Source organism: Melospiza melodia, chromosome 4 (assembly GCF_035770615.1).
Source record: "Melospiza melodia melodia isolate bMelMel2 chromosome 4, bMelMel2.pri, whole genome shotgun sequence".
Taxonomy (NCBI): Eukaryota; Metazoa; Chordata; class Aves; order Passeriformes; family Passerellidae; genus Melospiza; species Melospiza melodia.
The window spans coordinates 90,169,943-90,187,848 of record NC_086197.1 but is presented as its reverse complement, the minus strand read 5'-3'; the positions used below and the strand labels follow the sequence as shown (position 1 = coordinate 90,187,848).

Genomic DNA, 17,906 nt, shown 5'->3' with positions numbered 1-17,906 from the left:
ATAATGTTGCTGCTTTGAATCTTTTCTAGCAGCATGGCTGCACTGCAGTAAATGCTAACACAGCGATATTAATGGGTGGTAATGATATGAACTCAGGGAAATGTGTCCCTGGCATTTTTTTTTTTCCATGAGTTTAGTAACATTAACGTTAGGAGAAGGAAGGAGTGGAATTAGCAATTGTAACCTCTAAAGGCAGCTATACTCATGAGGCTCAGTTGGAGCCTGTGCCAGACTGAGCTGACCACAAATATTCTGGTTTGCATTTGACCCCCTCTCCAAGGGAGCTCCCATCTAGGTAGTAACTGGATGCATTTTCCTCTCTCTTAGCTACAGATCCCAGTGTCCTTTGCAAATATTGGTGTTCATGCCAAATTCATTGTTCTGGCAAAACTTCTGCAGATTTCCTGGAGTTTTACCAAGCCAGTTACAAGGCTCTGGCCCATAAAGCTTACCTCTAAGTGTTCATGCTTGGCAATAGGCATGGAAGCACCTGGGACCAGCTCTGAGTCACTGTGGGAAGTGGAGAGTTCCCTGCTGGCTCCTTTCTCAGTGGCCTGGAGCCAGACTGCCTCTAAATTGACTTTGTACTTCACAAAACAAAGATAAGCAGTCCTTTAAGTGGCTGGGATTAAAAAAAAAAAAGGATTTCTACAAGTATTCTCAGGATTTGGACATCAATTTGGAAGTTACATTAAATGTAAAGAGCTACTAAATGACTGTGACTATATGCTCAGATCATGTGTGCAAAGCATTAAATGGTTGTGATAAAAATGACAAATGAATCTAAGATACTGCTATTATTTATTAATTGGGCAAATGATTTATTGGGGACTGGGGTCTCAGATCAAAAAGCAATTTCTATATTTCCAAAGACATTTATAACCTTTCAAATATTTTAAAAGGCATTCTCTGAGCACATCAGACCCAAAAAAACCTGACCTTCCTCCCAGGATGGAACAAAATGACAATATCTGAAAATATATTTTTCCAGATTATATAAATCCATTATGCCATCATCTACAAGACTTTATTATTTTAAGAGCATCCCTTCTTAAAGAGGTGCTAGAGCAATCTCAGGACTGTTTTCCTGTTTGAGAGCAGCATTAAATGATACAGGCTTTCTGTGAAAGCAAAATCAGAAACCAAATAAACCAAGCCAATCTCAGAACTCAAGGAAACACATCCTTCTTGCCAAGTGAAAGGGAATAATTTTTTTTTTTTTTGGTAGAGAAAACCATGACATTTGTTAACTACATTCTTAATCTTCTTTTCATTACAGGATAAATGCTCCAGGTGTGTACCTCTTTTCTATATCTTAATGTTTAAAAATAAGACCTTGTTTATGATTCTGTGTAAAATCTGTAAATTAATTTCTAGATAGAAATTTGACACAGTAGAAAGTTACTGAGATTAGATAGTCCTGGCCAATTATGGGAGGCCTGATTTCATGGCCTTTTTAATCTTCAAATCTATTGACTATTAGGCAAAACCCAAATTCAGAGTAGTCTGGTACTCTGGCATAGATGCTAAAGAATGAGTGTGTTTTTCACACACAATTTATATGCTATCTCTTAAAAAATAATCCCAGCCATCTATAGCACCTTCAAGAGTCCTCTCCACTCTAATTCCCTGTTCTCTGATCATTTGCTCCCTTGGCACCATTACTTCACTTATATAAAGATTTGTTTTGAAGTATTGCTTCTTTCTAAAATGTTTGCATAACCTAGCAGGGAGATAAATCACACATGGAAAAGCATGGGTTTTTTTAAGCAGTCTTGTTCTTTTTAGTCCCATTGCATTTCTGCTAGAAAATACTGCCCATATGGGCTGAGTAGGACTCTGCTTTTGTAATTCCCCTTTCCTCAGTCAGTATCTCCCAGCTGGAAAAAAATGCAGACCTAACAAACCCCACAAAATTAGCTGTTCTCTTGGTTGCCCAATTTGAGACATTTCAGTGTTGGCTGATTTCCAAAAAGTGAGCGCTTTTTACTTTCTGAAAAACTGGTTCCCAAATGCTGGGCAGAAAGGGCCAGACAGAACAGGTTTCCCATCAGTGCTCAGGCTGAGATCCACCTGCAGCACTTCAGAGTTTTGCACACCTGGCTGGGAAGCCCATTTGTGGCCAGGCACAGCTCTCCACTGAAAGGCCATTAAACAAATTGGCAAGGAGTGAGTGAGAAGAAATCATAGCAACTGGTTGGGCACCATCCACAAATCCGTGCTGCTGAGATGCCCATGGCACTGCTGCTGTATTTGTTTGCATGTGGGATGAGCTAATAGTGTGGTGAATTCACACACAACCAAACTGTTCTTCAATCTGAATTTTACTTGACTGAAAATGCAGCTCTGCCATGTTTTGTCTCCAAGCCGATATTTGACAAAAGCTTTGCAACCACAAGCATTTGTGTAAAACAATAATATGCATTTCTAGTTCAGATATTCCCAAAGGTGAATTTCTGTATTTGTTCATATTATTTAGAAAGGGAAATTTATTTAATAAAATTACTATTAATTCATTACTGACTTTTCAAGGCTAGTCTTTTGATTAGTCACTGGCAACTGTGGATTCTCACTCAGCATTTGAAAAGAAATAAGATTCATTTAAGATGTCTCAGCATTTGAGTAGAAAGAATGTCTATTTCTTTGAGGAAATCTTGACTTTAGTGTCTACAGTCACCATCAGAAAATTCTGATTATTAACAATGTGCATTTTCCTTTCTGTAGAAAAGAAGAAGCCTAAGAAAGAAGTAACTGTGGTAAGTACTGCTGGCCTCAAAGGAAGCCCCAGTTTTGCCAGCCCCATCATGCAATATGACCATAGGACCTTTCTATGAATGGTGTCTGTTTTCCAAAGAGAGCATAAAAATGATAGGCAAGGCAATAATTGCTCTCAAGTGCAAACACTTCTCTGTCCCAGCTGGCCTCTGTGTTTGGGAGAACAAGTGTGTGAGGGATGTTCACCTGCACTGGGGCTCCTTTGCTGCCCAAATGCTGTACGTGGGAGGTCAGACAGGCTGTGCCCACAACAATGACAGGGACACAGAGGTGGGACAAGTGCCCCAGCTTCACTGATGGCAGCAGTGCCCTGCTGAGACTCCACTGACCTGTGGAGCCAACTCTGATCCGCCTGAGTGCAACCAGCAAGGTGTGCCAGCACACCCAGGCTGTGAAGAGTTTGGCCTTGATAAGCTGTTTGCAGCAAAATGTCATGGATGTTTCCACTGCTGGAGATGCTCCTGGGCCTCAGGGCTCCTTCCTTTTCGCAGACATAATTACATAAAGGCTGCATAATTGTATAAATAGACAGAATGCTCTCTGGCACATGGTGTGGCTCCTGGAGTGATCCTTTGCAGGTCCAGGAGCTGGACTGGGATGACCCTTGTGGGTCCCTCCCCACTCAGGATATTCTGTGAATCTGTGCAAGGCACTTTGATAAGTGAACTCCCTCTCCCCACATTTTTCAGAGAGGGGATTCCCAAGCCTACTCTGGATGGAGGAGATCATCTTGTGGTAACACACATGGAGGCATTTAGCACGTCAGAACTTATTAATTCTCCTTTAAATATCTAGTGAGGAAACCCTACACCACAAATGGCTCTTGTTGCCATTGGACTATGGTCCAATGTATTGCCATTGGACTGGTTTAAAAAAAAAAACAGCCGAAAGGAATGCAATATACAAGCCACATAGATCCACCTCCATCCATGTAAATCACCATTTTCAAGTTACTGCTCCTCTTTTTGATTTAATTCACAGTTTTCATTTTTCATTTTGTGTTTCTTCACAGACAATGACAAAGCTAAACACTATCTTTGATGGAGAAGCCAGGGACCCAGGTAATAAAAAGCAATTAACAGAGGATATGAATATTAGGCTGGAAACAAACTGGATTAGTTGATTTAAATATGGCTTGACATTGGTTTTTCATATTTCTAGAATATACTCATAGCCCTTGAAAGCACACATCTGAGGGTCAGACTGTTCACAATTCCTCTGCTAAACTGGAATGCATGGATGTGGTATAGAAAGGTGGGAGGGGAGAAGGAATATGTTGCAAGTCTCCTGCTCTGGTGCTGTCATAGCTACATGGTCTCACCCATCTTGTGTCTCGAGAATGGCCAGGAGATAAATGTCACTGCAGAAGTGTTGCCTTCACCTCCTGAACTTCTCCCTGGAGAAGTGGGTGGGTGAGTTGCTGGCTCCTGCACAAACCTCCTCCCTTACAGGAACAGTGTGCTGCTGCTGTTTATCCAAGGCTCAGGCATTGCTTGTTGGGGACAAAAGGGAAGGCCATCAGCTGGCAACAGGCGCCTGGTGACATTATGGGAATTATGTGAACTCTGGGCATATCTGATTAACCAGCTGGGAAAAGCAAAAATAAGGTGAAAGCTACAAACCTCAGGATGAGCTGCTGGGGAGCTCATCCAGCTCCCCGAGTGACAGCCACTGCTCTGCAGCAGGGCTCATTACAGGAAAAATATTTTTGCTTTACTGAGGATTGATCTGGCTTACCTCATTCCCCTGAAACACAGCCCCTGCCTGAGCCCCTTACTTTGATTCTTGGCCTGGAATTAGGGTGCCCAGCCCTGTGCCTAATGGCTGAGAGGCCCAGCAGGGAGATGAGGGGCTGGTAAAATGTGACAATCAGACAAAATAAGTTTTATAAAATAGATCTGAAAATAAGCCTGAAACAATAGGTCTAGAAATCATCCAGAAGAAGGCAGGCTTGTTTCAAGGCTTGGATTCATCTGGCCAATTTCCACCAAAGTGCCTGTAACTTCTGTTTTTTATTAGCTGGCTCAGAGCTGTTGGATGTGTTGAGCTAATGGGAAACACCAGGCATGGAGACTTCAGTACAATTTGGGCAAACAAGTGGGACCCTACTGTGCAATTAAGTCCATCCACAAGGCTGCTCAAGGCTGGTTTGATCCAGGTCCAAGCTCACCTGCTATTTATAAAGAGATCTGGAGGAATGGGCTCCAAAGTCCCTGGTTTTTTCCCTGTGTAACTGCATTTGTAATATATTAAACACGGGTAGTCTCTAGGCTGCTGAAAGAGCTGCTTTCCAGTCTTCCTGCAGGACAGCTGGGGCTGCCTTTCTCAACAAACCTGACCATACTGGACTCCAGGATATCTGAGCCCATCCAAACATTCATCCAGAGCCACAGCATTTGTGTCACGCCTGACACAAACATTAAACTCTAACACAGCTCTGTGGTGACAACAGGGAAAAGTGTGCTCCCCACTCCTCCCCTCTCTTCTCAACAATTCATTGCAACCCCTAGAGGATCAAGGGTTGCTGCTTTGGAAATGAGATTTAATAATCCCCAGCACATCATCTGTTGAATATGATTAAGAGGGATGGTCAGAAGCTGTTCCCTGATCTGGGCTGCTTTAACATGTCTGACTTGTAAGCAGACAGAAAAAATAACGTATAAAGAGGTCCAGTTTCATCTTGAGTTGCTCAAATTGTGTTAATGTGTCACAAACCATTAATTCTGATACAAACTGCAATATTTAGTAACATGTAACCACTGTTTCTTTCCAAGCCTTAATGGTCTTTTGTTTGTCTTCTATTGTTTAATTACAGAAAGTGCCATTATAGCTTCTGATTCTCTTTGTAGCAAGATACAGTGAGTTAGACTGTGAGGGGGTCACACTGGACACACAGCAATTTTTTCGCTTATCTCTAGGTAGCAATGAACTGAAGGAGAAAATACTTTGCTTTTAATGTTCAAGTAGAAATTACCCATAAAACCTGGAGACAGAAGTCTCTCTGACAATGAGAGATAGCCATGTGTGCTAAACAACACAAATTTAACCATATTTTATCTACATGAGAAAATCATGTACTTGTATGAAACACACAGTACTTTCACTCTACTAATGGCAAAATGGACAGCAAGCCTGGAAGAAAGCATTTTGTGTAAATGGAGAAGGAATGTGTGCAGCCAGGACTCTCTGGATCTCCAAATCCTGGGTCAGTACAGATGAGCTGACATGGTCTGGAAGATATACGAGGCATGCTGTGCTCCTAAGCAGGGTTTGCTACCTCTGGTAGGCAACTCTACATGACAAAGTAGGCACAGACATATACAATGGTCTTGCTCAGTATGGCTGAAGATAGAAGTTTTGTCCTTACAGATATGGATGTGTTTGTTACACTGCCCCTGGTAGCTGGAACTTGGATAAATTTATAGGGTGATAAGAAATTTATTTCTTTTGGAGTAGGAATGTTTAAATATCCCTGTTCTCCTAACTGCAAAGACAATTCTTATAGTGACAGCATCTCCTCTTAGCAGCCACTCTGATGCCGAGCTCCCCACAGAAATGAGGATTTCCCTCTCAGGGCTGCCTCCCCAGCTCAGCTGAATTCCAAGGGCTTCACGTTTCCCATTTCAGTTCCATGCTGAGAACTGCCATGTCTTAATCTGATAAGGCAAACATTATTTTAATCTTTTGTCTTTTTGTTCTTTCAAGTTACTGGCAGAGTGTATGAGTTCAATACACGGTCGGGGGCCCGGAGGTGGAAGAGGAGCAATGAGCCCCCTCAGCCAGGGCTGGCTATGCAGGAAATGTCCAGTGCCACAGAAAACAGTGGCCAAGGGGTGGATGGAGCAGAGGCACCAAGCAAAAAAGAGCCTTCAGAGAAGAGGAAAGAGCTGACTGCAGCAACAAAACCAGCTGCCAAGCCCTCAGCAGGGCAATGAGAAACACCAGGCCAAGCTGGGCAGAGATTGCAGAAGAAGAAAGAGGAGTCTGAGGATGGGGGCTTATCCTCACCAGCCCCTTAAGGCAGGAACTGACCTCCTCTCCCAAAATGAACTCTCCTTTTCTATTAGGCCAGAGTGCACGAGACTCCAAGGCACCTCCCCACTGACACCTGATCTGAACAGCCAAAGAATCAGATGTGACTTTTCTCTCTCTCTCAGCTGTAAAACAAAAGGTGGCCATAAGGTCTGTAAACCAGACCCAAAGGCAGGATGAATCTGGATGCACCTTTGGCAGGTGCATGTAAGAGCAGGAGAGGAGAAGAGGAAGCAAAGCAGAGTCATGGACAGAAGCATTCAGTGCCCACTGCCTCCTACAGACACTGGTAGCTTCCCCATAGAAAAGTCTGCACCTCTGGCAGGCATGGCCCCATCCTCTGCCTGCCTTTGGGAATGGCAGCACACACAGATGTGAATGGGGTTTCCTGTCCCTGCTGAGCAACCAGGTGAGTGAAAAGCACACCAGGGTAGAAATGTTTGCTGGTAGAAGCTAAAAATATTTTCTCTTCATTCAGTATTTTATTTCTGCCCTTCCTTGCCCTCCCATCTTGCTGTAGAAAAGTCCATGGCTTGAAAGCAGCTCTGGAGTAGAGAAAACTCACAGCTTCTTGTGGCATCTCAGGCTGTCAACACTTTCAGCTTATTTATCTTTTGTAACACTAAGAGCATTCAATATCTTCACCTTTGGTATTTCCTCTGGCACATTTAATACTTTACAGGATCAAGTGGAATATACTCAAAAGAGTAATGACAGTAAACACATGGGGTGAAATAATCTTTTCTGAGTGTGAGCATGTATAATGTAAGCGCTGTCTGAAAACCTGATATAAAACAAACAAACCTGACAAGATTTTATAAAATTATTTTAATCTGAAGAAAAGTAATTATAAATGATGACTTAATACTCCATGGCTTGTCTTGGCTTGTTTTCTTTACTGATTGCAAAAAGGTTTTTTGACAGCAAGGGACTGATATCAGGTGGTAAAAGAAAATTTTGGTTTAAGTTGAGCAGTGGCAGTCAATGAAGATTACATTCAGTCTGTCACATACATTGTTTTTGTCATGCAATGAAGGACCTGGATGGAGAAATCCACAGTGAAATCACTGGATCCTACACTTCACAAAAGCAGCTGTCGTGGTGCTGTAACTCTTTGCTGTGCTCCAAAGGAGTGGCTTGGCTCAGGAGCAACTTCCCTAACAAGCACAAATCATCTTCAGTCAAATGTTGTTCCATTGCACAATCAGAAACCCAGTGTGTAATGAACACCACAATGATACAGACAGGAAAGACTGATTTATACTCCCTGAGCACATTATCACTTCACTGTGTCCATGGCAGTTGTCATAACATTGTTTGACCCTACAGCACCAACAAGGGCAGCCACACATTCAGGGCTCCAACCCACCATTGTTTGTATTTTTTAGCTGCAAATGCAGCACATTCAGTTTCTATTCAGGTGGTTTTCCAGTGACATAAAGAAACTCTGCAGGAGCTGGTAGTGCTGTTGGAACTCTGATCTTCCTAGCACTCTGACACCAACCTATCCGTATGCACACCTGGCACCTCCACACATTAGATTTTATTACCTGAAGAAGTCAACTGCATTATTTCCATGATAGGAAGACACACGGGGTTTTGTATTTACTTTCCTGAACATTTCTCTAGGGCATCTGCTTTACTTTCTTGATTATTCTAGCACTACTTCAGTGATTAAGGGACAAATACTTTTTTTTTTTTTTTAAGGCAAGGGAGAGACAGGCTGTGGTTTCAGCCAGGAAACTGGCAAAGAGGCAGATGAATACTCATCTTTCTTTACTATTGCTCCTGCTGCTGAACTGCACAAACTTATTTCCTGTCTTCATAGGGAAAAACCCCAGCAGCAGCATAACCTGGCATCACAGCAGGCTCTGAACTCCATGTATGCAAACACAATGTCATGGCCAACACTGCTGGTGCCATGGTCTCCCACAGCTGGGCAACAGCTGGGGGAAAAGCAACTGCTCTTGGAGTGGTGCTCTCATCTCTGGTCTCAGAACAGCTGAGGTAAGAGCAGCCATGGATAGAAGAGATGCCAGATCCAAGCACTAACACTGCCCAGAATGCCTGCACCCAGTTGAGGTGGGTTTAGCTGGTGTGCTCAGCACTGCAGGGGCAGGGTCAAGCAAGGTAAAGCATCCTGTGAGTCCCATGCTGCTCCTGCAGGAGGAAACAAGAGTGCTGACCACAAAGCACAGCTTCACCCTTCCTGGTGCCAAGTGCTGATCTCCAGCTCCAAGTCATTCTTCATCTTGGTCTTTCCTATAAAACCTTATTTTGGACATGCATAGGACTACTTCCCTTGCTTAGGATCTACAAACAAGATTTTACATGAGCAGTAGCTTCATGCTGAAGCAGCACAATTTTCCTATCAGCTGCCCCTACTACTGTAAGTGTTCCTTTGAAGAAATCAAGAATGAATTCTTGGTCTCACCAAGCCAAAGCACATCCATTCATATCTCTGACTTGTCTTTGGTAGGACAAAAGCAGAGAAGGTAGAACTGACTGACCCAGATGTATGCTTGTTACTTATTGTATCAAACAATATGTGATATTTTGAATATAAAGAAACATACATTTTTTCATAAAATAGGGATTATAATGCACTGTGCAGTACAGCTTTAAATGTTAGAAACCTCTTCTAATTGTCAGAGGAGCTTTTGTGGTTTTTTTTTTCAGAAGTCTTTTGAGAACACAGAGCTGCCACTAGATGGACTGAGAGCAAAGATTAAGTGCAGCTCTACACAACAAAAGCATTTGATTATTGGAACAATTAGCCAAGACCATGGGCCCTTTCCATCATTTGAAGCCTTCAGAGGTCAAGAACAGCTGCTGTGTGCTGTGGAGGGTCAGACTAGATGATGAGAACAGCCTCTCTAGTCTTCAACAGCTCTGTTAGTCCCTGTGAACACAGACACAAGGTGTGAACTTTGGTGCCATTTCTTTTAGGGTGATGACACTGATCAGCTGAGACTAGAAGGGGAGGAAAGGCACCTGGTGGTTCAGGCAGACTGGCTGGGGGCAACAGTTCCTGACCTACAACCGCTTATTACATGTTATGCAATAATTTTATCTGATGTCTACAAAAATCAGCGTGAGTTCTGCCACACTTTAATTGCTATGTCCCCACCTATGACACATCTCTGAAGTGCTTCCAGATCTGTGGATTGACATTGCTCTGAAAGTTTCAAGAGTAATTAGGAAAGAGCACAGGTCACTTTTCCTGGTGGGGTCTACTTCCCCCAGGCAGTTTATGTGTGACCATGTTACTGGGGTTTTTGTGCTTTTCTCCAAAGGCTCTGCTTTCATGCTGGTGTTATAAATAGCACTTGTAATAAACATCAGAAGTCTCAGCTTCTGGCAAGGTAACTTCATTTATATCAAGGAACATAAAAATGCTGATACTGCATTTCTTCATGATCTGGAAGAGACCTACACATGAGAACTACTTGAGTTGCAGAGATGGAGAGGGTCTGCCCAGGAGGCTGCCATTTGTGACAGCTCATGGGAGCAGGAGAGGGTGTTTGGGTCCCCTCAGAGAAGGAGGGTCAGACAAGGGAAGCAATCCTTCTCCTCCTGAGCAAAGAATCTGGCTGCTAGCTTATGTTATGAGAGCCAGATTGCAACACCATCATGTAACTAACATTTTAACAGCAAGCAGCCACAACTGCACACTGCACATGCCCCAGCTGGTTGGGTGTCTGACACCCCCAGCCACAGCAGGCCCTTTGCAAAGCTCCAGCTGAAAGGCTGAGCACAGACTGGGCCCCACTGGGCTCCATCTGCACGTGTCGTGTCTGAACTAGTCCCTGCCAGCTCCCTGTGTTGTCACAGGGGAGAAAGAAACACTAGGGGTGGCTTATTAAAAAGCAGACATTTAGAATAGATCAGATGAGCTGTGCCCTGAAAGCAGCTCTTTCTGTCTGCCTAGATCAGATATCACTGCCTACGGAGTGCACACAGAGGTAAATCAGCTGAGTCTCAGCCCAGGCTGTTCAGGTGAGGGCAGGTCTGTGCCACTGCACCAGTGCCTGAGGAAGCTGAAAATGAGGGGAAAACTGAGCAGGGAGGTCAGGCAGGCTCTGCTGCTGTGTGCTCAGGTCCCAGGGGGAGATGGGGCATCAGCCACGCTTTGTCAGTGTTCCAAGGTCTGTTTTCTGGGACCTGTCTTGGGGTAATTCTGCATCTGGAAGCAGATGCCACGAGATGTGCATCACAGCAGCCCAGCAGAAAAGCATGGGCCTGGCCAGGAGATAAAAGAAGTCAAATACAAGCTTCAGCAAGTTTCTGCAGCAGGCTCATTATTGAGTGAGAGACTTGCAAACAAAACAGATGAATGCATCTGACCCTGAATTGTATTCAAGAACTGCAGTTGTTTGGTACCAAACTGTGGGTCAATGGATGCCTGGGATTTCAGCTGGTGAATGACATGGGCAAGGCACAGCTTGGTCTGGCCATGCAGTTGTGCTTCATTTTTAATTCCTGTTTGTGGACACCAGCTGGGGCCATGCAGACTGGAGCAGCAGCTCTGTGTTTGCACAGGATTGGCCCCTCTGTGCCAGCACTGCCTACTGGGCAGCTGTGACAGCTTCCAGAGGGGCTGTGTGTATCCCATGCACATGAACCTCACCCAGGGAGGGTTTGCAGCCTGGTCCTGTCCGTGTGGGCAGCAGGGCTGGTGGACCCACAGGCTGCTGTATCTGCACTTTCAGCAGCACCCTGTGAGGGGACAGGGTGGAAGGACAAAGAGCTGCTGGAGAGGGTCCAGCAAAGGGCAACAAAGACAGTGAAGGGTCTGGAGCATCTCTCTTATGAGGAGAGACTGCAGGCACTGGGCCTGCTTAATCTAGAGAAGACTGAGAGCGGATCTCAACATAAATATCTCAATGATGCCAAGAGGACGTGCCAGACACTTTTCAGTGGTGCCAGTGACAGGATGAGGAGCAATGGCCATAAAAGTGAAACACGAGAAGAACCACAAGGAAGAACTTCTTTACGCTGGGGGGGGAACACTGAAACAGCTGCCCAGGGCTGTCATGGAGTCTCCCTCTCCAGGGACATTCAAAACCCACCTGGACACGTTCCTGTGTAACCTGATTTTGGTGATCCTGCCTTGGCAACGGAGTTGGACTAGATGTTCTCCAACAGTCCCTTCCAACGCTATTTTTTCTGTAACAACAGGAGCACCCTGGCCCCATTGGCCCCAGGTGGAGGAGAATCCCCAGCACCCCCTTCTCTGGCCTGGTCCCAGCTCTCTCCAGCCATCTCTCCTCTCCCGCAGGTACGGAAAGCGATGCAGAGAAGGGCTCTGTGCCAGCCGGTCAGCGGCTGCTCAGCTCAAACTCCCTCCAGGCACTGCTGGCAGAGAGGGAGGCAGGGCATGGAGCGGCTTGAGGCTGGGAAGCGGAGGCGCGGCCTTGCCCCGGGGCAGCCCGGCTGTGGGGAGCCCACAGAGCCCCGCTCCTGCTGCCGGGGCTCCGGGCTCCCCGTTCCTGCTGCCTGGGTTCCCCTCTCCTGCTGCCTGGGCTCCCTCACCCTCTCCGGACTCCCTCAGCCCCTCCAGGCCCGGACTCCCCCTGACGGGAGCAGCCCCGGCGCTGCCCGGCCCCGCGGTGGCACCGAGCGCAGCGCCCGGCCGGGAGCGGCGGCACCGACCCCCGGCTCCTTCGGGCTCTGCCCGCGCTCCCCCAGCTCCGCACGGGGCCCGAGCCCCGCAGGGTCGGCGGCTCAGAGGATCAAGCAGAAAGAAAAGAGAATTGGAGAAAAACGAGCCCGACCGCCAGGCACCATAGCGATGCAGGCGTATCCGGAAAGAGATGATCCCCTTACAGGATTTATCCGCTGCAGAGGCTCTGGGTCACTCCAGAAACGATCAAATGACCTATTTTCTGTTTGCTTTCAGCTCTTCCCTTTGGCACACTGAACTGAGCCCGTTCCTCGCTGTTTTAGCTGAGACACAGGATGGGTGCTCCTGTACTTCATCACCCACTCTTTTGTAGGCAGGGATGGATGCTCCAGCAGTTCTCTGCACAGACATGGGCTCCAAAGCAAGGAGGAACCATATTCAATCCATTTTCACACTGAATTTCTAAATGCTCCTCCCTGCAACATCCAGCCTGATCACATCATCCCACTTCATGCAAGCAGTATAACCACACTGACACCTAGAGAGGAGGCTGAGGTTTCTCTGTTAACTACCAGCACCAGGGCTAGCTGTCTAATACACTTTGAAATGCCCTTAGAGATGTGAAAGCTTGCAGCCTGTGGCAGAAACATCTATGAGATTAGACACCCCCACCATTTCAGGGGGAAAAAAAACTAGTTTAGAAATGTGACAGCATTCAAAAACATCAAAATGGACACTAATTTCTGCCCGTGACTTTCTGCCGAAGGGTATTTCCGAGTCACTATACCCAAACACAACAGTATTTGCTTGCTATGAAGTATTAAAAAGCGAGGACTAAAATCCAGAAATGAAATCTCACCTATTCAGATGCTATCCAGCTATGAAAGTGGCCTTGTTCTGCCAATCACTACCCCAAAAGCCTCCCCAGATATGTGAGCACCCCACTTCAGCCTGACCAGGGGAGATCTGAGTCCCACCAATGTCTAACAGCAGCAAATCCAGCTCAGTGATACATAAACCTCAGTGAAGAATTTCCCAAACTACTTTGCCTGATGCCAGGATGTGTTTTGGCATCCCCCCAACCGCACTGGTGCTGGAGGGGATGAGAGAGAAGGGGGAAGTGGGCAGAGCATTGGTGTCTGTCTGCACAGGGTGGGTGGTGTCCCTGGGACAGCTCACCCATGGCAGGGCACCCTCCAGACCAGCACAGCTGCAGCTTGTCCCTCACGCCCTTTTGTCCCCTCCCCACCCCTGGTGCAGTGTGGGAGCCAGCTTGGATGATCAACAAAGAACTAGAATGACAGACATTTCAGGAGAGCATTTTAGTGTTGCTCTGTAAGTCAGGACAGGGATTTCCTCATGCACAGCCAGTGCTGAATCACTATCATGCTCTTACATGCTCCTGAGGAGATCCTGCCCCATCACTGAACCAGAAGCTTTTTCCACAGAGTTAAAAGGGCATGAACTTACCCTCTTAACACAATAAAGCAGCAGCCAGCCCCAGGGTGCCTCCAGCCAGAACTTGGCTGCAATCACTCTGCTGGCTCTTCTTGCATGAAAGAATCACTGTCCTTTCAGCTCTGTTAGCTGTAGGTCATGACAGGTGGTTGCAACTGAGTGGTAGCTCAAGAGATTAATCCAGAAGGGACTGATCCTTTCTGCCCATTTTGGGGCACCAGCACATATGCATGGCCAGTAAAACTCCTTCTCTCCAGCCTGGAGGCTTATTGCACTTGCTGTAAATCCATACAAGTAACTGCCCAGCTCAGGGAAAAATAAGTTCATGGTCTCTTGAAGAAGAAAACCGAGATCTTCCAAGTTTGCAGCTGCCCGGCTCTACTTCCAGCAAGAAAATGTTGAAAGCTCTGAAGGGCCCACATTTGCCACATAATAAACCAGAAAGTCAGTAAAGTTCAAAATTATAATACTTCCTTAATTAAGAGCTTTCAGGGCCTCAGGACAAAAAGGAAATACAGGCCCTTTGGCTTTTTATTTTAGCAAAGCATTTCTCAAATTCATTTCTTGGTCTGTCTTCATTCTCGAGATGCTCTTCAAGGAGCTGAATGCAAAAAGCCTCCTGTGCCTGCCAGTCCTTTCTCATTACTTTTGATGCACAGTCTCTGTGGAAACTAAAGCTAAAAATAATCATCCTTGTCTCCTCTACTAGCACATACTATTTTATTCTCTAACCATGACTGCTTGATCTACCTGCACTCATGATCTGCTAGGAAGAGACCTTCCCAGTATCATGCCAGTTTCTGTATGAGCCCTCTCCAGGGGTACTCCTGCTGTTGTGCCTGGGATCATTGCCTGTCATAAAGATGCCTTGCATCCACAGTCATTCCTGGGAACCTCTGAAAATCCCAAATTCAGCTCTGGGCTGCTGCAGCTTCAAGGACTCTATCCCCATTTTTCTCCTTTGCACTCATTATGAGAATATTGGGTCCTCTCCTCTTCTGCTGCTGATCAGGGATCTTTGCTGGTCAGCTCACAGTGAAACATCCAGTTGAATTTCAGGCTGTTTCCATGGTGTAAACAGGAACTGTGCCAGGACAGTAGAAGCACATCATGTCAGTAAAGGGCCCAGAGCCAACAGTGGCCCTTCTGAAGAGAGGGAAAACTCCCAGTGCAAAACTCCTTGTGTAAGAGTAGGTCAAATTCAGTCTCAAGGCATCATAACCTCCTTTTGCTCTGTGCAGACTAGGCTAGGTACCAGAAAAGGATTTTTTTATTAGATCACCAACACCTGTCCTTTACAGTTTGCCCAGTCTTTTATTTCTTTGCTGGACAGCAATCTTTATGTCACTGCAGGCAGAGACCTCAAGAAGCCACTAATGCCACCCAAATGCCAACTGAAAATCTGAGCAATATAAGAGAATCTACAAAAAACCACTCCTGAGATCTTCCATGCTGCAGCCACCTCTCTGTGGAAGAAGAGATGTGCCATTCCAGTTCATAGATCAGGCACAAGTTAGAAATAAGTGTTCTCTAGCCATTTTAGAGTGATTATGAAATGAAACCTGAGGATACAATTCCTGTATTAATATGGCTGTTGGGGGAGCAGCTAAAACATTTTGTCCTGCTAGAGCCACTGTAAAAGCAGAAAATAATTTCTCTGATCTGAAAGCTGTTTAAAAAGAAAATACTACAAAGCTTGAAAAGGAGTAGAGTCTAGTGGCTCATAAAGGTAATAGTGAAATATAGTATTTTCAATTCAGAAAAAGGGAAAGAAAAGCCACAGAAGCATAAAGCAGGAGAATCCAGCAGAAGGATTAGCATGCACAGTGCAGCCTTTCACCCCAGAGCAAAGGAGACCTCCAAGGGAACCCGATCATATTAAATGTGAAGCCAAAATTAGATGCTTGCAAAAGCAGATTGGGATGCAAAAATTAAAAATAGCTGCTGTATCTGCAGAAAGTAGTGGAGAATTGGATTTGAAGTCACCAGAGGAAGATGATTTAGGGGATGTCAAATATAAATGAGAAAATAAAAAGGAGCTAGGAAGATCAACATGTATAACAACAGATAGAATACCATCCCAAAGCAGGGCAGGTGCAGCATATGAAATGACTACTGCTTTACATGACAAGAAATAACCCAGGGGATTCAGCTGCTGATCTTAGGCCACAGAAAGCAACAACTCTGGCTCTGAGTGCAGGCTACTTCAAACTTCAAGTTAAATTGAAACCAAACAGGTGAATTGATTAAAGCTCATGCTAATACCAGTTTTTGCTCAGATTGTGAGTTAAATATCAGCATAGAGCCTCCTCCATGACTGCATTAAGTCAAAAGGCTGCACAGACAATTAAGGAGGAAACACAGCTGGCAGCAGTAACATGAAGTCACAAGCCAAGAAAAGACAGAGCAAGATTTATGAATTAATGAGGAGTTGCTCAATTGCTGACAGGATGTAATGGCAAGCACAAACCACTTTGCTGAGAGGGCACAGGTACCTGCAAGCAGCAGGTACAATCAGATTCCATGGGCCTGATGGATTATGAGAGCCAGCTGTCCAAACACACCCCCACTGTTTGCAACAATCACTGATGTACAGAATGAGAGGGAACCTACTTAGAGAGCTAGATAGAAGAACACTCTTACAGAAGAATAAGAAGGATATTCTACTGAGTGTTATGGGTTTTGTCCAGGAGGTAAGAGAAAAAAAAAAAGAGCCTGAGGAAGCATTCCTGTATCAGCCAAGCAGAACCCACAGAGAAACATTAACTGAAAACATGGATAACTGAGAATAAGATTTCCTCAAAGAAAGAATGAGAGAAAAACATGGTCAGGGTTGGTGCATATTTCCCTAGCCCCTAGGGTGCTTGTCTTGAAACAATGGGCAAACCTCTGGCTGTATCCATGTGGCCACAAATTTTAAGGATGGCACAACACAGCTTTACCTTGCTGCCTTCCCCTAACTCAGAATGAAAGATCCAGACAGGAAGAGTGCTTTGTGCAGGCAAAATTTTGGAGGTTACAAATAAAAAGGAAAATTTGTAAAAACACAAGGCTAAAATTTTAATTTCTTCTTCCTGCTCTAAATAGATAGTGTCTGTAGGAAAGAAATGTTTAGAAGGGTACACCTGGATTCATTTGACATGACAGAAAGGAATTGCACATTTGAGTCAGTCTCTAAAATGCAACTAATATACAGAGACTAGATCTTAAACTTGAAGAAAAATGCCCTCATTCCCTAATATTTAATGGATGGGGATGCACTCCAATCCTGTACCACTCTTTTAACTAATTATTCAGCTTAGTATTTCAAGGTGATTAAGCAGCAAATTCTTGCTTCTGACTCTGGTCTCTGTGACAACAGTTTTGCTTTAGGCAATACAGCAAATCTGTTAGGAATGAACACACACTAAGTCCTCCCACAAGAATAGAAGTAGATGATCCAGAATATTTGATGTGCTGTCATGACTTGCTCAGGAGTGGGGCCTTTTTGGAAGCATGAGGGACTGTCTTCAGGCAGTTTCCAGGAGTGAGGTTCCCTACAGCTCCCCAGTTTGCAGTAGGGCAGGCAGCCAAACCAGCACAGCATGGCCCCAGCTTTATGTGCTGCTCAGTTCTGGGCAATGGGGGAGAATAAACAGGCTGCAGGTACCCTGTGTCTGTGAGGAGGTGATGAACCCACAGTCTCACAGCCCTTCACATCAAGGTGGCATCTGTCTCTTTTCTCACCTTCAGTGGCAGCTCCACACCCATGCCTTCCACTGCTAGCCAAGTGTGCAGCAGAGCCAGAGCCTTGAGGAATTCACCACCCATTCACTATTTGGCTCCAGTACAATCCATTCTAGCAGTAGTGCTGGCCTGTCAGCCTGTGTTCCAGTGTCCCAGCCCCAGCCCTGTGCTGCAGATAGGTTTGCTGCTGAGGTGACAGGGCCAAAGTGGTACAGACCCCAGAGTGACTCCATTCTGCACTATTGGCACTGGCTCTTGGGGATTTGGCATTGCCAGGCCTCTCTTGGAT

General features: G+C 45.4%; 1 protein-coding gene across 1 annotated transcript in view; it reads left to right on the top strand.

Annotated features, from left to right (window-relative positions):
• CDHR3 (cadherin related family member 3) overlaps positions 1-7,605 on the top strand; it is a 34,935-nt gene extending 27,330 nt beyond the window's left edge. The window contains exons 16-19 of the mRNA XM_063155934.1: positions 1,280-1,293; positions 2,725-2,756; positions 3,788-3,836; positions 6,481-7,605. Of these exons, the coding sequence (XP_063012004.1) occupies positions 1,280-1,293; positions 2,725-2,756; positions 3,788-3,836; positions 6,481-6,710 (325 nt within the window). The 3' untranslated portion in view covers positions 6,711-7,605. The remainder of the gene's footprint in view (positions 1-1,279; positions 1,294-2,724; positions 2,757-3,787; positions 3,837-6,480) is intronic.
• Positions 7,606-17,906: the final 10,301 nt, after the last annotated feature.